Genomic DNA, 22,971 nt, shown 5'->3' with positions numbered 1-22,971 from the left:
CAGATCCCCAAGCAATTTGATGGAGTGTTTCATACATTCAAGTGTGGCTTACCTAAAAGTTTAAGTTATCCCCTTCTGCTAGACCTCTATTTGAGATTAAGAAACCATAGATTTAAAATGGAAGGAGACTTATGATATCATCTAGTGCCCCCGCTTTTTATGTGGTTCATTGTTAGGATTACAAGGTGAGAACTCAGGTTGTCTGGACAGTTCTCTGGCTCAGAATTCACACCTTTAGCTCTGGCGTTTAGGGGGAGTTTACACCTTTAAAAGGAGTTCTGAAAAGGAGTTTACACAACCTTTAAAAGGAGCAAGTTCATAGGTTGAAGAAATTTTCCCACAAGCCCCTGAGTTCTCACATGCCCCTTTAAAGGGAGCAAAGTTCATTGGTTGAAGTATTTTTTTCTCACAAGCCCCGTTGAGTTCTCACTACAATCTCTGCTAGGATAAAAGAGGAGGGCAGGAGGGTAGTCTCTGGGACAGAGTTGGTATGGCACTCTGGAAGGAGAGTAGTCTGGAAGGACAAGAGCTGGAGGAGATTCAGAACTCCCAAGAAACCTGCATACAGAGAAAAGGATTCACAGAGAAAAGAAATCTCCTCCCAGAGAAGGATTCTAATTGAGAGACAACAAGGACTTTACAATTCATCGCCCTATGTGAGATCTTGTAACTGAATTTGGAGATCACAAAATTAAGACTATCCAGTAAATGTTTGATTTGTATGCCTGTTTTATATACCTATTGTATATGGGGTCACTTAATTTCTCAGGTGAAAAGGGATCACAAGGAGAAAAATTTTAAGTAGCTTTGACCTAGTATTAACAAGCTCATCACTTTACAGATGAGGAAATGGGGCAAGAGAATTCTGTGGCCTACGGGCACAAAGTCAGTCAGTAGAAATCATTGGCACCCCATGTTCTGCCCAGGTTTTAGGTCCTATGGTTTGACAAGATCACACATACAACCCTTAATAACTGAATCCCAGAAAAAAGATACAAATAGCTCCATAACAGGGAACTGTTCTTAAACTGACTGATTAAAATAAATACGCTGTCCTTTTGATAATGACAAATTCCATAAAAGCCATAAACATCTTATAAGCAAAGCATCAAGAACAGTAGAGGCCTCCAAAGCAGGACTGTGGTATGATTTTAAGGGATAGATGATAAACTAATTGGTGGGAGGGAAGGATAAGTCACATTCTATTCTCTTGCCATGATACCCAATTGTGGGCTTGTCTCCAACATAGATATACCATCCCTTTCATCTTATAGTTCAACAAAGCCACTTTGCCCTCTCCTTCTACTGTCCTAAGATCTTGGGATATATTGTGCTAGGTTAATTTAAGGAGCAGCCCTTAACACAAAAATAATCTGACTCACAGTCTGGCCAATAGCAGGTTCCAGACCAAACCCACATGGTTTGGTCCTGATCGATTCAAGAGTGAATGCAAATAGCAGTCATTTTTATTTTGACCAGAAACCCTGTGAGTCTTCCTGTCACAGATTTATTGATTGATTGGTGGATGGATGGAGGGATTTTTTTTGACTAGGTGAAAAAGGCCATTCTTTGCTTTGATCTCTACCTAGCCTTAATCACTAAATGGATATGGTCAAGCTGAGAGCTATTGAAGACCTTAGCTTAAAAAAGCCAAGGTCTCCCACTGTTATCCAGGGCCATTCAGTTGTCCCAAGTTGCCTTTGGCTACTGAATGGCTCTAGAGGTGACCCTGCCCAGCCACCCTCACTTAAATCCAGGTCACTTGCATATCATGGCATCACCTCCCTGATTTCATTTTTCTCTTCCAGGACAAGAGATAAACAACAACTTCTTATTTCTACCAAAGAGAGGTAAGCTGGCAGAATTCCCCATCTCCCTGACCCTCTTATACCCATGACAAAAGGTCAGAGTTTCTACTTAGGGCAATGGTCAGTAAATAAGAAGCCTGTTCCTTCCCCTTTTTTCATTTTAGATAGGATGGAATGAGTGAGATAGGATAAGTAGGATGGGTAAGTGTCACCAGACATAGCAGATCTCATTACATTAATGAGAGCTTTCCTATTCCAATCTCATTCTCTCTCAAACCTTGTCATTTTCATATCTCTTCCTCTGCTTTCTATTCACAGTCACCACCCCTATTCCAGGTCACATCATCTCTGACATGGACCATTGCCATAACCTCCTACTGGCTTCCCTGATTCTAGCCATTCCCTTTTCAAATCCATCCTCCACACAGTTGCCAAATGATATTTCTAAAAGACAATTCTGACTGTGTCACTTTCCTACTCATTAAACTAGAGTGAATCTACATACACTCTAGGATCAAATACTATTTTATCTTTATCTTTATTTCACAATTAATAAGACTATAGAATAGTGTACACATAAGTTTTATTGCACTAGGAAACCAAAAAGTTCACATGACTCACTTTCTTGCAATATTCACTTTATTGCAGTGGTCTGGAACCAAACCCACAATATCTCTGAGATATGCGTGTCATTTCTACTTTAAGATCTACTGGTAAAGACAAGGCTTTTCAACACTTAAAACTTTGGGGGGTTTTTTGTATTTTTCTATTATAGCTTTATATTTACAAGATATATGCATAGGTAATTTTTCAGCATTGACATTTGCAAAACCTTTTGTTCCAACTTTTCCCCTCCTTTCTCCCACCCCTTCCCCTAGATGGCAGGTTAACCAATCCATGTTAAATATAATAAAGTATATGTTAAATATAATACATGTATACATATCCAAAAAGTTGTTTTGCTGTACAAAAAGAATCAAACTTTGAAATAGTGTACAATTAGCCTATGAAGGAAATCAAAAATACAGGCAGACAAAAATAGAGGGATTGGGAATTCTATGTAGTGGTTCATAGTCATCTCTCAGAGTTCTTTCACCTGGTATAGCTGGTTCAGTTCATTACTGCTCTATTGGAACTGATTTAATTCATCTCCTTGTTGAAGAGGGCCACGTCCATCAGAATTGATCATCATATAGTATTGTTGTTGAAGTATACAACGATCTCCTGGTCCTGCTCATTTCACTCAGCATCAGTTCATGTAAGTCTCTCCAGGCCTTTCTGAAATTATCCTGCTGGTCGTTTCTTACAGAGCAATAGTATTCCATAGTATTCATATACCACAACTTATCCAGCCATTCTCCAACTGATAGGCATCCACTCAGTTTCCAGTTTCTAACCACTACAAAGAGGACTGCCACAAACATTCTTGCATATGTGGGCCCCTTTCCCTTCTTCAAAATCTCTTTGAGATATAAGCCCAATAGTAACGCTGCTGGATCAAAAGGTATACACAGTTTGAATACTTTTTGAGCATAGTTCCAAATTGCTCTCCAGAATGGCTGGATATATTTACAATTCCACCAACAATGTATCAACACTTAAAACTTTGAAAAGAAAGATGGAAAATCCCAAATTGTCAACTGAGTATTTACTACCAATTACAGTCTTCTTCTTATAGCAGAACTGTCCCAGGCACAAATGCCATCAGTTCTATGCTGCTTAGATCAATTAATTTGCTTTCTCAGCAAATTCTTTCTATGATTCCTCATATCCAAAAATTAATCACAGATTGAATTCTGAAAAATATATGCACACACATCACACACATGTCTCAGGAAGCCTTTTTAATTGCTATAGTTCTTAACCTTTGGCAATATTTCTAACAGCTTTTCCCTTTTTTCTATTCCCAGGGCAACCACTGGTTCAGTCTATTACAATAGTTTGCTTAATCTAATCCCTTCTCCCTAGCTTCAGCTTCTATCCCTCATCTATCTAGTGGATACTATAATATAACTAACTATGTCATCAGTCCGCTCAGAATCCTTCACTGGGGAAGGTCTGGGGAAGGTATCATCTCATCCATCCAGCTTTTCCTAGTTCCTCCCAGAGACAAGTGATTTTTTACTTACTAAATTTGTACTGTCAACAATCATATATATAATCATTAAGTAGAGCAGAGGCCCGAAGCAAGACTATGACTTATCAAGGAACCTCTCCTTGGCATAACTGCCTGCCAGGACCCCTGCCTGCTATAAAGAGACATTTTCTTCTCAGTGACACACCTTTTGTTATTTCTCTGCCAGGACTTTGCCACTGAGGAAGTCAGTCTTTCTAGCAAAGCTGACTTCTGCAGTGCCAACAATAAAACTTTCTTTTTTGCCACTAAAAAAAAAATCATTAAGTAAGAGCTTCAATGTTCTCACTTGTAAGAAAGAGAATAATATTCCCACTGCCAACAGCACAAAGTTGGTAGAGAAGTGCTTTGTAAACTGCAAAGTGCTAGAGAAATGTGTTTTTACATTTTTCAGAATGAAAATGGCTTATCACACAGATAACCTCACTGGGCCTCAGTTTGTTCATGTAAATTGCATAGGTCTAGATGGTCTATAAAATCTCCTCTAGCAACAAATCTATAATTCTATAACCATACTTATAAGTTTAGCTCTTTAAGCATTGTGAAATGTTTTCTTCACAACCCTGAGAGGATTGGTATTATAAGGATTATTTATACATTATTATTTTTGGTATTATAAGAATTATTTATACATGAAAAACTAAGGCTCAGAGAAAGTAAGTTTCAGCCCATTAAATATCTCTCTCCCCACTCCTTTCCTTTTATCTCCTTTTCCCCAAAAAAACCTTTCTCCCCCTCTTTTTCATTCTCAAATACAGAGGTAAAGTTAAGAATGAAAATACACATGTAAATCAAGTGTGGTAACTCTTTAGTTATCAAGCTGTGTTACAAAGAAAGAGATTTTAACTCAACCCCAGAAGACTGGAAAGTCTGACCTAAAACAATGTTGTAAAATCTCATTACTGGAATTCCTACAATCCCTCAAATCAAATTATTTCTCATTTCCTTGTAAAGAAGAAAAATGGCAAGATATTCTTACACCTTTCAAAGATTTAAATGTAGAAAACACTGCCCTAAAACAGGGCATCTTAAACTTTTTCCACTCACAGTTCCTTTTCACTCAAGAATTTTTTATGTGATCCCAGGTACACAGGTATATAAAATAAGTATACAAATCAAACATTTACTGATAATAAATCATAATTCTGCAACCCCCATATTCAATTATAAGACCCCATATGTGGTTGTGACCCAAAGTTTAAGAAACTGGGCCCTAAAACACTAAATGCCAGCATCTTCAGAAATAATTAAATGATGGGATGAGATTAGTAATTAATCTTTGAATCCAGTAATGAAACTATTAGATTAGGAACTAAAAGCATCTTAGCATTATTTCTAAATCCTCTGCCTCTCAACAGATGTTTTTCATTTCACAGACTCAGAATGTTAATAAATGCCACAGAAAATCCCAAGAATTTTGTAGTCCAATTCCCTCAAGTTGCAGGTGAAGAAACTGAGCCCCTACTAGAGGAAATAAATTGCACTAGAGACTGTGAAAGACCCTACCAGACTCAACTTTTCCACTTAAAAGCCTTGGAACCTTGAGGAAGCCACTTCTCTGAGTCTTATTTGTTCATGAGTAAACAGAGAAAAGTAATCCTTAAAATACCAATCCTTTCAGGGTGTGAAGAAAACATTTCATAATATTTAAAGAGCTAAATAAATATAATCACAATTACAGATTTGTTTCTAGAGGACATTTTATAGACTACCTATCTAGTCCTACTCAATTTACAGATGAACAAACTGAGTCCCAATGAAATTATTATGTGAAAAGGAATTTCAAAGATGAAAAATGTAAAATCACATTACAGATTTTAGCAGTAACAGATAAACATTTACAATCTATTTTGATGACAAAAACTAACTTTGAACCCAATTAAATGAAATGTTATTTAAAAAAAAGAATTCTACATCATAAAATGCTATTTACTGTGTTATATATTTTGAATGTTGTCAATAAAAGGTGGAAATTTATTTTCTTATTTGTCATAATCTACATAATATCCTTGATTTTGTCTTTTGCCCTTAAAGCCTAAAATTTTTATCTATCCCTTTACAAATAAAGTTTGCAAACTCCTGAACTAGATAAACAGTTGATTCACAAGTTATGGTGCTTAGTTGAGCAGAAAGAAAGCCGAGCTCCTCATTATCAATTCCTTATTAGTTTCAGAAGAGTGAATCTGTAGAGAACTGGGAGGCCATCCTGGGAGGAATAAGAAAGAATAAAGTTTGGAAAGCAGGTAAAGTAAAAGAGAAACATCAAAGAGTGATGAGAAAAACAGAAAAAAAAAATGACTGGAGAGACAAGAATGAAAGAACCAAAGACAAAGCACGGATGTATTTCTTAATAACAAACTAGATCTGAATTTGTTAAGGCTCTAAAAGGGGAGGAGGAAGTGCAGGGGAAAGAAGAGTAAGTGTGATTCCAAGTACTTTAGACTTATGAAATATTTTCCTCTCAACAATTCTGTTTGGCAGGTGGGTGAGAATATCATTAAGCTCATTTTACAGATGAAGAAGCTGAGGCTCAAAGAGATTTTATAATAGGCTTCTCAATTTATAACTAATAACAGAAGATTTGAAACAGGATCTCCTAATTCTTTCCACCATACCACACTGCCTTCTTTTACCAATTTACAAAGTACTTTATATTGATTATCTCTCATATGATCTTAATAACACCAGGAAGCAGAAAAGACAAAGATCATTATCTCCATTTTACAAACTTAATACTAGAAGATGTATAATCTGCTCCAAATCAAAACTCTATTAAATAGAACACAGGTAGTAGTATTTCAAATCTGCCACATTCTTCTGGGGGTCCTGTTGAGACCCTCACCGAAAGACAGTGATTTTTTGGAGGACACCGTGCTATTGAGAGGGATCTATATTCTGCTCACAGATAAAGAAGCTATATAACACAATCTGAGAGTCTGAGTTTGAACCTTAAGAATTGCTTATTTATCTTGGGAAAACTCAGGTTGAGCATCTTGAAGTGGACAAAACTAGTATAGTAGAGATACAGGGAAAAAATCAGAATTAATAAGTATGTTTTCTTTAAAGATTTATTTCTTAATTTCTCTAGTCTTTATTCTTTAAAAAAAAAAAAAGGAAACAAATACAAGAAAAACCAATTACCTAATGCAGATAAAAGAGAAGGAAGCATCTTTAAACAGGAAATTAACCTCATACTATGTGCAAACTGAAAATAACTAAGGAAAACCGGCACAATGTGTATTGAGAACCATTGGCTAGCAAAAGGTCTACATGAATACAGTCAATAAAGAACACTAAGATAAATTCATTTCCATACTCATCAATCCCACTCATCAATGAGGCTGGAAGGGGATATAATTTGTGACAAGAAAAGGAGAATGGAAGGGCTATCTTGTTAAAACTTTATTCAAGAGACATTAGATGGTTTGTAGAGCAGCATCAGCAGAATGTTACAATAAAACATTCCTCTTTTAAGGAAACCTATCAAAGTAGGAGAATGGGAAAAGAAGAAACAAAGGAAAACTTTTAAATGAGGATGATCAAAGAAAAGAAAAACACCAGGCTAATGACAGCATGGCTCTATTACTAGCCACCTGGCCAGAAGAACTGGTTAATCAGTTCTGAAAGAAACTCACAAGACTGGCACTCAAATGAAAGACAGAATTTAGGAGAAATTTCAACTACTTAGAAACCTGCTGAGGGCTTTTTTTTTTCTTTTTTTTTAAACTAAAATCAAGTAACTGATCAATTCTTTCTAGATATTGTTCATAATTTTAGCTATAAACTGCTGGAGAACACAAGAAGCTTATATTTTGAACCTGCTTATGACCAATAAGAAAGGACTAATTTTTTTTAAAGGGACTGATGAATAAAGTGGAAATGCTGAAATATAGGAAATTATCAAACATTCCTAAGAGTTTCTGATAGCTAAAAGAGTAAAGCTTAGCATAATGGCATGCAAACTTAATTTTTGAAGAAATAATTTCAAAGAGTATAGGAAAATGAGATCTGATGTCCTAAGATTCTTTTAGAGAAGCTGGAGCAAGAGGGATGGTAGGCTCTCAATAGAATTCTGAAAACATAAATAGAAATTATCCTAATGAAAAACAAAAAGGCTGTATAAAAAATTCAACATGGCTTTATAGTAAATTCCTCAACCAACTAGGATTCTGTATAAGATTACAAAGAATACCAAAGAATAGCCAATAACTAAGATAGAAAAGAAATGAGTATCACAGTATTGTAAAGAATAGGTTGAGGCTGGTCACAAATAGTGAATAATAGCCAAAGTGTGACAGCAAAAGGGATGATATGAAATAATTCCTAATTAGTGACTGTGAAACACTGCCTCCCTTAACCATTTAAAAAGTATTTTTATATTGATTCTCATATCTTAACATTTGAAGGTTAAAAAATGAGGACTTAGTACTTATTAAAAAAAAACTTGGCTTTTTTTTTAAAGAACTTATATATACAAAATATTTATAGCAGCTATTTTTGTGGTGGCAAAGAATTGGAAATTGAAGGAAATTGAGGAATGGTTGCATAAGTTGTGCTTTATGAATATGATGAAATAGTATACTATTATGATATAAAAATGACAAGGGGATGGGTTTAAAAAAACCTGAAGAGAGTTATATGAATTGATGTAAACTGAAATGAGCAGAACTAGAGAACATCATACATAGTAATAGCAATATTACAATGATAATCAACTATGAAAGACCTACAATGGTCCAAGATATTTCCAAAGGATTCATAATGAAAAAATGCTATTCACACCTCCAAAAAGAGAAGTGATGGAACTATAAATGCAAATTGAAACATATTTTTCTACTTTATCTTTTCTTGCTTTCTTTCCCTGCAATATAGCTAATATGCAATACATTTTACATGCTTTCACATTTATAACAGGTAATTACTTGCTTTCTCAAAGTGAGGGGCTGGAGAAAGGGAGTGAATTTGGAACTCAAAATTTTTAAAAATATATTTAAAAAAACAATTTTTCAAAAAGCTTTGTGTAGAGCAAGAAGATCAAAATGGAGGATAAGAACATTGCTTGATAGTCTTATCATCTTATCATCATTAGGGGATGATAAGAGATGACAAAAAGAAACTATGATTACTGAACATTTCATTTGGCTTCTACTTTCTCATAATTATAATCATGAGACCTGAGTTCAAGTTCAAGTCTGTCCTCAGAAACTTTCTAGTTATGTGATGATCCTAGGGCAAATCACTTAATCTCTCTATTTCAGTTTCCTGTAAAATGTAAAATAATAAAATAGTACCCACCTTCTAGGGTAATAGTAAGGATCAATCAGTGAGAATATATTTGTAAAGTGCTTAGCACAACTGCCTGACATGAAGTAAGTGCTATATAAATGGAGCTATTTTAATTATTATTTGATAATTTTTATACTATTTTATACATCATGCTAAGCACTTTTATAGATATTTCATTTGATCCTCATATTACCCTAAAAGGTAGAAGCTCTTATCATCATACCATTTTATAGTTAAGGAAACTGAGGCAGAGAGGTTAAATAACTGTAGGGCAGCTAGGAGGTACAATGGATAGAGCACTGGGTCTGAAGTCCAGAAGACTAATTTTCTTGAGTTCAAATCCATCCTCAGACACTTAGTAGTTGTGTGACGCTGGGCAAATCACTTAACCCTGCTTGCCTCAGTTTTTCATCTATAAAATGAACTGAAGAAAAACAGCAAATCACTCCAATATCTTTATCAAGAAATTCTCCAGTGAAATCACAAAGAGTAGGACCATGACTGAAAGGACTAAACAACTTCCTGAGTTCTGGCTCAGCTTGTCTATTGTGCCACCAATGTGCCTTTTGATGAATAAATGCCTTTTTTTTTTTTTTCAAAGGATCTTGGAAAGATAAAACCCTAAATGGTTTACAGGTAACTTAAATAATGAATAAGATATCAAGACAGTACCAATTAGTTCAAATTACCAGACATGGCCAAATTAAATCCCAGTGTACTAAAGAATGGGCAGATGTAATTGCTGAGACACTGACAATGATTTTAAAAATATGGAAAACTGGAAATTCTTCTGGACTAAAGATGAGAAAATACTGTTGAAATTTTCAAAAAAGGGAGGGAAGGAAGATTCTTCAAACTTACCTTTCTGATCTGAAAAAAACAAAGAACAAATTTTAATAGAACAGCTTGTGAGCCCATAAAAAGAGAGTGTTTACTATAAACCAACATTGATTAAGTATGTTTTGTCATAATATAATTTCCTTTTCTGACAGTGAGGAGATGAATAAAGATAGTCCTTGGATCAAATTGGTTATTTTTTTCCTAAATAGACCCAATAATATAGTATAAAGGAGATATCTAAACAAACTGATAACATCATAATATGCTGGCCATTGAATAAGACAATTGATGGAACACAGGGATCTCCAGAGACTGGCTGGCTGCAGATCAGCTACACTCCCAGTAGGCTTTAAAAAGCCAAGGAGCTCCTCTGAATCAATAGGCAGTTAGGGATGAGCTTAGTGTATGGAAGACTGAACTCTTTGAGAGTGCAGTAGGGTAGGAAGGGTATTTCCCTCTTCCTTCCCCCAGCAGGATAATGGTCCCTGCAGAAGCAGGGAACAGAAGTACTTGTGGATTGCCTGACCCAGACCGTGACCTGTGGAGAGACAGCTCGGTGCCAGGAGATGGAGTCCTCCTGCTAAGGAGATGATGGACTTCCCAGCTAAGGCTGAGGTAACTAAGCTCAAAATTGTTCAGCCACAACCTAACCAAGTACTTCAGCTGGACCAGAAGCTGGAACTAAAAGAGACTACAGCAAACTGGAAAAACGGATTACCTACAAAAACCTAGTGCAGGGTTTACAGCTCCAAGTTCTGCAAGGATGAATTCTTCAGTAAATCCACAGCATGTCCAGAGGCTCCTGCAGTGGCTTTGTAAGGTCACCCTCCACATATATTCCTTCAACAGAATTATGCAATCATTCTCCCTGTTGATAGCGAGTTATGTTTGTGCCATAGTGCTCACTAAGTTGGTGATGAAAATGTCCTATGCCATTTCAATAAAAGTTTTTGCTCTAGGTTGATAACATATTTCAACAAATATATCAGGAGGGATACTGGGGGAATAATTCTAGGATATACATAGTTTCATGGAAGGAGGCTGAATTTGGAGTAAGAATTTCTGGTTTCACTTGTAGCTATGATACTTACTAGTAGTACAGCCAAAATCATTTCACTCAAGTTTTAATATCTTCAACTACAGAATTTTTTTTAACTTTGCAAGACACTACAGAAATGAGTTTTTAAAACTGATGATTCAATAGTAGTCATAATTTGACTTCCTATCCTCTAAATTCCCAATGAGTTGTCAGTCATATAATCTTTAATTACAAGGCAATAAAATGGCAATTTTAAATTGCTTTAATCATAGTTTTAGCTCAATGACTACCCCTTTCAAAAATCAAGTTGAAAGGAAAAAAAATTAATTTTACCCCACCAGTTTGGAAAAAACAAAACGTGACTAAGGTTTTAAGAAATAGTACAATAAAATGTAGGATATAAAGCATTATGAAGGAGAATAAAAGTAAAAGATGTTACTGTAACTTCCAAGTCATATGACAAACAACAAAGGCTTAGGTAAAAACATTCCTATACTCCTCCCTTTTCCCCTTTCCCCTTCTTCAATGTTGCAATCTCAGCACTAGGCTGTCAAACTCTACTCCAGAGAGCTTTTGAGCAATCCTACTAAACCTTCCTTCATCAACTTACAAACCTACTCTCCTTACAATGGCTCTTTCAAATTTTTTCATCCCTCTTCAAATCTCCCCTAACAATTCCTTTCAAATCTTTTCATCCCTCCTCAAAACTCCCCTAACAATTCTTCCCCCCACCTCTCAGCTGAAAACCTTGGGTCTTATTCTACAGCAAAAATTAAGATCATTTGCCATGAGCTTCCTCTTCTCCGCTCTCCCTCATCTCCTATCCCTCCAGTGCCTTCTACTATTCTCTCCCCCTTTAACCCTGTCTCAGATGATGAAGTGGCATTAGTCTTTACTCTCTATTACCGCCAGATTCAAATACGAAGGAATACCTCTGATCAGCATTTAAAGCCTTTGTCGACTTGGCTCTAGCCTGATCTTCGTTCCAGGCTTATTCCCCATTATTCCCATTGGTACTCATATACTCCAGGGTCAGCCAAACTGGCCTCCTTATCTTTGTGCTGATGCATTCTCTGCCTCTCCACCCCCACAGACACACCTAGCCTGCGGTCTAGAGCATAGGAGATTAAAAAAAAAAAAAAAACCAACTTGTGTACTTCATACCCTCAGACCACTTTGTATTTCTCTTTTATGAAATTGTATTATTTCATTTATCTCTATGTCTTTTTCTCTACTCCCCCCCAGCAGAGAAACATTATACACTCCCAGAGGGACAGGAACTGTATAGTTCACATTTTGGTTTCCTCATAGGTTAACATAGCCTACTGCACATAAAAAAAAAAAAACAACAAAAAAAAAACAAGTCTATGAAACTCTGCCAGACTTGGAAGTCATTTAGTCCATATCCCCAACCTGAACAAGAAGCCGCACACTGTTTACTTGACCATTTAGTCAAGTAAACACTTGACCCCAATCTGAACAAGTAGCTTCACCCCATTTCCCAACTTGAAATCCCTAATGATGAACTTAACTTTAGAATGCAACAGTGCACTTAATATTTGGAGAACTCAGATGATTAGCAAGTTCTTTCTTATATCCAATTGAATTCTGTCTCCATTTCTCCTACTTTTTCTTTAATCTACCCTCTGATCAATCAGAATAAATATTATCTCCCTTCCACATGAAAGGTATTAAAATATCTGACAAATGTTAATGCTTCTCCTCACATTTCATTTTCTTGCCATGGCATGATGTACAAACGATGAAACTATCCTCTGAAATCCTCAGATTAAGAAAATTCTGTCTCTTCAAAGTATTTGGTTCTCTATTTGCCTCTTTTTTCCCTCCACCTGATACTGTAGTTAACTGTTGGGCCCATTTTATGGCCCTCCATTTTAGGATGGAAAATAATTGAAGACAAAGATGTCAATTTTTAAACTTTGTATTCCCTGCTTTTAAGCATTCTCCCTTGTACTTTGGAGACACTTTGCAGAATTTGGAGACAGATTTGTAGAATTTGAATTTGACATATTCTTATTTAGCTATCCCATCTTTCCTAAATTGTAGTACCCAGTTATGAAATGGGGAATTAGGCTTGGGAGCCACCAAAGCAAGCTCCCAAGCCTAATTCCCCATTTCATAACTGGGTACCACATACATATTCAGGGAGAGGCAAAAAAGTATGTCAGAATGACTTCTGACTCTCTTGCTAGTCCATGTCTCTGTATTGCTTCATTTGCTATTTAGCAGCCTATTGAATTGTATACAACTTTCTCCATGCTTTTCCTAAAAAAAAAAAAAAAAAAAAAAAAAAGGAAAATAAAGATTCCTTGTCCCTCTGCATCTAATTGGGAGGCAGTTGATAAAACAGTCTGGGAGGAACCCTGGGTAGAAAGATAAGAAAGTATCATTACTTGAAAGCGCATTGTTATGTGCTGAGAAAAATTTTCTGTCACATGAGCTACAATGGAATTCCATATTTTTTACCTAATCATAAAGGACAACTCTTGTACTTCCTAAAGCACCTATCTAGTACTTTGAACATAATTAAGTTCTTACTTCCAATTCTATTTCCCCAAAAGCCCATCCTTTCTTTAGTCAAAAGAACTCTAAACATCCCCCTCTCCCTGATTTTACTACAAGAACCATCATTCACACATCAATTAAATTTTTTGATCTGGTCCAGTACTCAAGTTCAGGGAGATCTGAAAACAAAATCAAGCCTTCTTCTAGCTTTAAGCCCCAATTCATGTGTGCATGAGCCCTCCATGTACAGATAGAGCTTTTGATGGATAATGGAAATATGAAGTTTACAAAAGGAATCATGAATACTTTGTCCCAGGAAGCCCTGTCTGGATTACTATATTCAATTCTGGAAACACTATTTGAAGTGAGAGATTGACAGAACGACACAATCTGCCCTCCAATGCTCCAGAGGATCTTAGGAAACAATCAAGCCTTCTGATTATAGATGAGGAGACAGATCCAGAACCTCAGAACACTTAAGTCACAAGCAGGGGAGCTGGAATTGCCACCTATAATATCCAACATTCTAGAGTTCTCTCCACTACATCCTGCTGGTTTCTCAGGGACTGTGACAGCATACAGCCAGAATCTACCAAGCTAGGAAAGTATCCAGTCCTGGGCATTTATCTGCCTGCTAGCAGTCTGCCTAGGTGAGGCTGGGAGGCCATTGGCAGGCAGTGAACTCTATTTCTGCTGTCCAAGAACAAAGCCTCCAAAACACGGCCCAGCTGGCCAACAGAGTAGCTCTCTGTCTATCTGCTAAGTAGGAAAGCCTGTAATCTGCATCAATAAAAGAATCACTCCTTTTGAGTGTCAGTACTAGTTAAGTACTGATCAAGTGGACAAATGGCAAAGGGGAAGACAACTAGGAAACAGTCACTATTTAGTAAGTACCATTTCTGTCTAGTGGAAAAAAATGGAAATGCTAATAAAGCAGACTGGAGGGACAGTGGGGAGTGGGAGGGTACTATTTTCAAATATCTGAAAGGATGGCATGATAAAAGAAATTATAACTGTTCCGACTAGTCCAAGAGGGCAGAACTAGGAGCGATTGGTATAAATTAAGGGAAGACAAATTTTGGCTTCCCAACAATTAGAATTGTAAGCTTCTAGACTCTTGGCTCCTGAAGGTCTGTGAGCAGCAGGCAGATGAGCACTTTTGGGATGTTTGGTATTACAGAGAGTAATCACTCTTCCAAAAAATAAAAAATCTCATAATGTAATAGTTTGCAAATAACATGATGTCATAAAGTGCAACGTGTACTATGCTGGAGCCAGAATCCATCCACTCACCTACAGCTTTAGGTTGTACTGTGTCATCTATCCTGTATGCAAAAACTTCAGGTGATCTAAAAAAAAAACCCTACAATTTTCCTCAACTAAACTATTTCACTTTTGCATAGTTGTTGGGATAACTAACAGCTTTTTAAAGTTTGTGGCTCAATTTTACAAGTTACCTTATTTAAGCATCACAAAACCATGTAGGTAAATAGCACAGGTATTTCCATTTCACACATAAAGAAATAGGCTCAGAGAGGCTGAATTATTTGTCTATAATCTAACCACTTAAAAAGTAAGGTTGAACTTTGGTCCTCCTTACTGAATTCAAATCCAAGCTCTTCACGTACATCTTAAAATGTACAACTCCATTGCTCCCATATATGGCCTCTGAGGCCAAGTAGGATATGTTATAAAACCACAGTTTAAACATCTTCTATATAATAGAGTAAGGCTTTTTCCTTGAGAGTAGGATTTCTTTTATTTTTGTTTCTCAGAGCCTAGCAAAGAGCCTGTCATACAGTGAGTACTTAAATATATAGAGAGATTAACTGGTTGATGATAACTCTCAAATACTTGAAGACAACAATCACATTCTCCCTTAGTCTTCTCTTCCCAGTTCCTTAAGTCAATTGTTACATTCTTCAGTTCCCTCTCTCCCTTGCTGTTTACCTTCTTTTGAATTGGTTACAGTAGGTCAATGCCCTTCCCAAGATGTGCTGCTCCATATCTAAATGACTAATATCCCCACTATCTCTATAGAAACAGTTTAGGAATGTATTTTGGAATTACACCCCTTTTTAAAAATGACTAAAATGTCTATAATTTTGACCCAGAGATCCTACTGTTAGGTGTAAACATCTCAAAGAGGTCAAAAACAGAAAGAAAAATCCCATATATGCCAAAATATTCCTATCAGCACATTCTGTCACAGCAAAGAATTAGAAAAACAAAGTAGACTGGGAAATGACTAAACAAATTATAGTACATGAACATAAGAAATGACCAACATGAATTCAAAGAAATACATAAAAAGGGTGGCAAAATAAAGTAGGTAGAACCAGGGAAAACAATAATACACAATAACAAAACATTTGGTAAAAACAATCAAGGAAAACAGAATGCTGTTTAGCTCTAAAGACCTGGAGAAGCAATACAAAAATGTACCTTCTTCCTTTCTTTAGAAAGGTAGAGAATAAAGATAGAATGTTGCATATGCTATTAGATACCATCAGTATGTGGTATTAGTAAATAATATAAAAAACAAAAGTCATTTACAAAACTAAAAAGCAAGTGAGTTGAGCAACAGAATCACTACCACAAATAAGAAAGTAGGTAAATTAGTTAAATACAATTTAGGATTACATGCTGGTTATTTACATGAACTGACAGTCCATTTTAAAATCACTGGATCTTTTTCACAGGAACTATATTGCCTAGTTAATTCCATCATGGACTTGTAAGGCTGATTATCTGAAGAAAGGGAGGGAGGAAGGAAGGGAGGGAGGGAGGAAGGAAGGGAAGGAGGGAAGATATGTAAATTGCTATTTACACTATGTATAAGGCACATAGTCTTCACAATAATATCTCCTTTTTACAGATGAAGAAACTGAAGCACAGGATAATCACTTGCCTAAAGTCATATAACTAGTAGCATATGAAGCCAGTTTTTTAGATCTAAATCAAGTAGTATAGGTTAGGTCTGGCCAATAACCTGAGATTCCTTTCATCCCTGTAGCTCCTGAAACTATTCATATTTGAATCACAGAATCTCTGAATCCCAAAAGACTCCACAGAAACAACCTTTTAACTGCAATTTGAGTTCTGATGCTACCTACTATGTGACAGGCACTTAAACACAGAGACTCCAAATCCAAAGAATGACAATCTCTTACAAGCTGATGAGGTTGCAATCTGTTGCTTCACAGCTGTAAGATCTTGGACAAATCCCTTGTCTTTTCTCTGCACCTCAATTTTCTAAGCTGCAAGAGGGATTGCTCAATACTTGTACCATCTGGGATACTGTCACTCAAACCTTGTATTTTTATTATGTTCAATATATATTATTGTGTTATATTCAAATAATGCCTTAGAAAAGTGTAGTCTTAAGGGGGAAAAGAAAGAGAAAAAATAACTTGAGAAAAAAAGGATGGCAGGAAATACAGAATTAGTCATTTTAACTGTGAATGTGAATGGAATGAACTCTCCCATAAAACGGAAGCAGATAGCAGACTGCATTAAAACCCAGAATCCTATAATTATACTGTTTACAAGAAATCCATTTAAAGCAGAACGATATATACAGAGTAAAGGTAAAAGGCTGGAGCAGAATTTAATGCTTCAGGTAAAGTAAAAAAAAGCAGGGGTAGAGATCTTGCAAAAGAAAAAAGTGATCTAATTAAAAGAGATAAGGAAAAATGTAGCCTTTTAGGCAAATCATTTCACCTCAGTATCTTTATAAAGTAGGAATGCTTTGTAAAGCCATAAGGAAAGTGTTCATAAATTATAAAGAATTTTAGAAAAGTGATTTATTACCATGATCATACTACTTTTAGGCCTGCCCTGAAAGCCAAACCTCCTAAATGGCATGTCCATAGTCTAGGACTCGAATACTGCTTATATTTGCAATGGTTAGGAGGATTGCAGAATGATAATTAGAAATGGGAGGGATATAGTGATTAGACTGGTGGCAAGAAGAGAATAAGTGAAAGTTGCCCACATTTTTTCCATATTTGTTGGAAAAACTATTATCTCAAGAAAATCTCATTAAAAAGTAGATGAGATCAATTGAAAGGGTTGGAACAGCTGGAAAGAACCTTGGAAATCAGCTAGTTTTCATTTTGCAAAAGAGGAAACTAAGAGGCCCAGAGAAGAAAAATGTTTTGCCCAAGGCCCCAAGTGCATCAAGTAAAGGAGGCAGGATTTGAACTGGCTTTTTTGACCCCTAATAAACAGTATCCTAATTCGATAACACTTTAAGAACTTGTCACTGCTTTTTCTTTGTGGCAAGTACTCAAAAATCATCTTTAAGGAAGTAATATGAAAAAGAGGTACAAATTTAGCACATTGGTATTTATGGCCATGGGTATATACTGAATATGCCCACCTTACTTTATTTAATCCAAGGATTTGTCCTTAAAACTTCTATAAAGTTTTGTTTCAATCCCGTTAACTTCTTATTCTTCCATCATTTGCCCAGGACCTGAAATCTCACTTCCCTCATGAATACTCTAAGAAGTGAGGTCTTTTGGATTGCTTTCCCTTTTTTCCCCAGCTAATTTTTCCTAAGTACTTCTCAAACTGAGCTCAGGACCCTGTGGAGTATTAGGTAGCCAAGATAAGTATAAATGAGGGTGAGGATGGTCCAAAAAAAAATAAGAGGAAGGTCCTAAGACCACATAATCAGAAAGTGGAAGAAGCAGAGTTCAAATCTCAGTAGTTCTGATGTTCCAAGTTTATTTTTCAATCCAATATCAAGATGTATGACCTCAAAAAAATAATGTATGATCTCTAGGGCAATCAACATTTTTTTTTTAAATTTATCTGTCCAAATTTCTTTTTGTGAAAGGGGAAATTGGAAACATGATATTTTTATTATCTAAAATACTTGACGTAATTTTGCAATGTGAATATTGTATCACAGAGGGCTATATAATATGTTCCAATAGAGGCCTGACAGATCACTTGTCATGGATGCCCCAGAGGGGCCCATAAAGCCTGAGTGAAAGATTAAACTAGGTAACATTTGAGGTCACTTTCAATTCTGAAAGTTTAGTACCCCAAGCTCATATCACAATTTGTTTTTCTATTCCTACTTTTCTACTCTTATTCAACTTCTACATATTTCTAGTTATTTCAACAGTACAAACTTGAATTTCTTTTTGAGAATACTAATATTTCAGATTCGTACAGCACCTACCATGATCTCCCAGAGTTTTAAAGTGTTAGAACTGGAACAGATCCTAAAGATGATATAATCCAATACTATCACTTTACAAAAGAGGAACTGAGAACCTTATCAAGAGGCAGCCAGGAGCAGACCTGTGACAAAATTTCAATTCTCAAGCCCAAGTCCAGGGTCCTTCCATCACAACACTCCCCTTATTTCATACTCACAACATGACAAGGGGAGATCAGTACTGTAAATGATAATTACTGTTATTTTAAAGAAGGATACTGAAATGAGTTCAGAGAGAAGTAGGACTCAAACCCAAGACTCAAATGCAGGTTTTCTGTGTTTTTTCACCCTACCGTGCTATTTTTCAATGGCTTTTCATGAAACATTCTCCAAATTAAGCAATTCCCCTAGAATATCTGGACAAAAGTGACTGCCAATACTTCTCCTTATCCTCTGATTGAAAACCAGATGGTTGTCTGTGTAGTGTTTCCTTTACTAATTGTGCAGAGAAACAAGGTCATTTCCCATTTCTAAGGGTAAACTCTGACATTCTCTCTCCCTCTTTTGTGGCCCTCATGAAATGCAATCTGCTTAGCCCATGACTCCATGGCCTTTGTTGCTCTAATTTAAGAGGTCTTCCTCTGACAAACACTGAATTTCGCAAGGCCACCGTACAAATAACCAAATGGGGTTCTTTAAGTTTTCTCCTTTGCTGTACAAAGTGTAAGTTCTCCAATACTGCAAACACAATTTTTTACAAACCAAGTGATACAAATAGCATGACCCTTAAAAAAAAAAAAAAAAAAAAAAAAAAAAAAAAACACAAATAAATAACTTTCAGCATAAAAATAGGCCTGTAAGGCAAAAGACTGATAACTAGAAGATCCAGAAAGGCACTTTTTTTTTTCTTCTCGTACAGCTGGGTCAGACATGATAATAATTGCCTGGAATGTTTGCCCTTTGCCCTTCTGCAGGGAGCAGGTGCCTTGGGGAGAAGCATAGCAGGAATAAAGTACGGGTCACAGTTCTGTTGGGGGATAGAGAGTGTCCATCATCCAGCAAAGCTGCAGGAGTATCTCTTATTCTGAGAGAAGCTGATGGAAAAGGACAACCAAAGAAAGCAACATATATGTCTTAAGCCCTGGATCGTAGAAGTAGTCAGGAAGATTTTTCCTTGGCTTTCTTGGATCTGATATAACTTTCTGTATTGAAAGCATGGGCTGACAGTGATCTTGAAGATTCTGACTTGTGTCCCCAGGAAAGTACAGAAAAGGGAGGCTGTATCCTCAGGTGGCCGCTGTGTTCTTAGGGGCCAGAGAGGAGCAGGGAGCACAGTTAGGAACTGTTCTCCAGTAGCCTGATTGGGGGGAGGGGAGGGGGAGGTTAAAGAAGGGACTTGAAATAATCAGGAAACTCTAGTGAGCTGGGGGAAAGCCAGCAAAATGAGTTCCATCTCTGGGCTACCTCAGGACCTGGACCAAGTAGGGCATTAAGATAATGGTGTTTGGCAAGTGGACATGTGGCATGAGGACAATATCAGGAGCGCCCAGCAGAGCCAGGTGTAGGAGGACAGACAACCCTTAAGTACTCTTTCCTGGGGCCAAAGGGCCTGATCTACACAGATAACAGAAATGGGCAGCACGGGTCGTGCCCTCAGACCGAGCAGTGGGCAGAAGGGAGTTGTGGAATGAGGACAGCTAGGAGTTTATATTACGGATTAAAAAGAATTTCCTCATACAAGCTTCAAGAGCTGGTACAAGCAGTACCCAGGTGGGCATGTGAGGAGAGAAATGCTCATAAGCTCACGGCAGAATTCAGGAATTACTGGAAGATGAGAGGAAGGAGGCGGCGAGGGGGCAAGCTTTCATGGGTGTGAGAAGTTGCCCCGGGCACTGAGAGGCAGCTGGGGACAAGAGTGGCAAACAGCAAGGCTCGGAGAGGGCAGCGCTGAGCCTGGCATGAGAGAGAGTATCTGAGAAAACAGAAAAGAGGAATAGGCCTGAGGTTCATGAGCAAGAGCAGAGGGAAAACCACATCTCCAGCCCCAGGGCTGGTAACTGGCAGGAGCGTCAGCACCTGAGGGAAGCAGGAGGGAGCCAGAGTGCGTTTGTGGGGGGGGAAGAAGGGGGACACACATTCTTCTAGTCTTCAGGGGGTTAGGAATGGCAACATGCCCCATATTAACCTCACTGCCCCTGATCCCCTTGTTTGGGGGGAGTCCCCTACTTCTTTTCCTCCTAAAACAGGCCTCCACCTTCCCTCCCTCCCTCCCTCTCTGTGTGAGGATGGGGAGGAATTGAGTCTTCCCGTCCCCCTTCCCCAGCCTTGGAGGAAGGAAGTGGGTCTCCACAGCCTCCCATCCCCTGACAGTGGAGACAGGCCTCCCAATCCCAATCCCCAACTTTAACGGAGGTGGGCTTCTACAGTCCTGTCTCCTGCCTTAGGGGGGTCTCTCCATCCCTATCCCCTGCCCTAGGAAAGGGGTCTCCAGAATCCATATCCCCTGTCCTGAGGGGAGGGGCCATGGGGGGTGGAAGCTCCAAACTCTCCATATCTCTCTGCACAGGGGGAAAACGGGGGTCCTCACAATCCCCGCCCCCCTGCACTGAGGAGCCGTGGGGGGTCCCCACATTCTCCCCGCCCCCCCCCCCCGCACTGAGGAGCCATGAGGGTCTCCACACTCCCCCGCCCCCCGCACTGAGGAGCCATGAGGGTCTCCACGCTCCCCCGCCCCCCGCACTGAGGAGCCGTGAGGGTCTCCACGCTCCCCCGCCCCCCGCACTGGGGAGCCGTGGGGATCCCCACGTTCTCCCCCCCGCCCGCGCTCGCTCTCGCGGGGCCGCAGTGCCGGGGTCCCGCACCCCTGCGCGCCCGCGGACACTCACAGAACTCAGCCACGTAGAAGGAGACGGCGTAGTTCTCCTCGCACCAGTCCAGGGTGGACGTGGTGGGGCCCCAGTAGCCCACTCGGTCCGCCCCCACCGGGGCCATGGCGCTGCTGCCTCCCCTCTGAGCGGAGCCCGGTCGGCCGCAGCCGTCACTCAGGCAGCTCCGGCCGGCTCCGCCCCCTCGGCCTCCTCGGCCGCCCCGCCTCAGCCGCCGCCGCAGCCACGGCCCAGCTCCGCCCCGGGGAAAAAGGCGGGGTAGCCGCGAGCACGGCCCGGGGCCCTCAGACAGGCCCGCGGGAGGAGCGGAGGGCGGGGACTGGGCGATGTCACCGCGATCCCGGGGAGGGAGGGTTAAAGGGGGCTGTCGTCATGGCGACCCTGAGTCTGGGGGTGGAGCCCAAGCGAACACAGCGAGGGGTGTGGGCAAGGGGTGGGTAGCGGCGTTGCCGTGGTAACTGGACAGTGGGTGGGGCCGGAGTATCGAGGAGAAAGCGCTAAAAGACCTTGTGTGGAGGAGGCGAAGGCACTGGGGTATCCGGGGCCGGGGCTAGAGGGGGCGGCCTAGAGAAGGGACGTGGTCTGCGGAGAGCGCACTGACTCCGGGAGAAGGTCCCCGAAGGAGGAGCGGTCCCCTTGCTGTTGCCTCTTCCTGCCCCGGCCGGCTCCTTTTTGGGGGGGAAGTAAAAGGGGAAAAGGGCTCTGGAGAGAGAGAGCACCAATTAATTAATCATAACATATCCGCGCGTTCCTTCGTAAGGCATCCGCGCTGGGGGTTCCCTTAGCTTCCGGCAGCGCACCACGTGGATGGGGCCGGAACCCCGGAACTTAAACCTCTCTCTGGGCAAACTCTCTCCCGTCCGCAGGGCCCAAATCAGACATTCACGGATGACAACCCCCAGTCTGAGGTCCCCACGTCCAGTTAGGAGCCCCACGGGGGGTAGGGGGGCACCGTTAGGAAGCCCGCTCTTATTGGAAGCTCATATTGGAGTCTTCAGCTCCAGAATCGTCGATCCTCCGCCCCTGCCTCAGTCTCCCCCCGGGGCTCCTGGGCTGGGGATCCTCGGAGACGGCCGTCCCTCCCAGCCCTGGGACCAGACCGCGGAGCCATTGGATCCCGGCAAATCCCTCCCTTTAAATAAAGCATTAAATGCCCTCTGACCTCCGCCTGCCTCAGTTTCCCCGGCATTTCAGTTTGGGAATTCTGTCTTGGAGAACTGACTCTCCCACTGGGACCTACGGGGGACGTGAGAACACAGAGAATCTTGGTGCAATGG

General features: G+C 39.4%; 1 protein-coding gene across 2 annotated transcripts in view; it reads right to left on the bottom strand.

Annotated features, from left to right (window-relative positions):
• The window catches only part of ACER3 (alkaline ceramidase 3), a 204,599-nt gene extending 182,600 nt beyond the window's left edge, over positions 1-21,999 (bottom strand). Inside the window, exon 1 of one of the 2 annotated variants that reach the window (XM_074304131.1) lies at positions 21,695-21,999. In XM_074304131.1, the coding sequence (XP_074160232.1) occupies positions 21,695-21,800 (106 nt within the window). In that variant the 5' untranslated portion in view covers positions 21,801-21,999. The remainder of the gene's footprint in view (positions 1-21,694) is intronic. The other variant, XM_074304134.1, reaches the window with a different exon arrangement.
• Between the last annotated feature and the right edge of the window lie 972 nt (positions 22,000-22,971).

Source organism: Sminthopsis crassicaudata, chromosome 3, assembly GCF_048593235.1.
Source record: "Sminthopsis crassicaudata isolate SCR6 chromosome 3, ASM4859323v1, whole genome shotgun sequence".
Lineage (NCBI taxonomy): Eukaryota > Metazoa > Chordata > Mammalia > Dasyuromorphia > Dasyuridae > Sminthopsis > Sminthopsis crassicaudata.
Note: the sequence above shows the minus strand (reverse complement) of the source record. Positions and strands in the feature narration are given on the sequence as shown.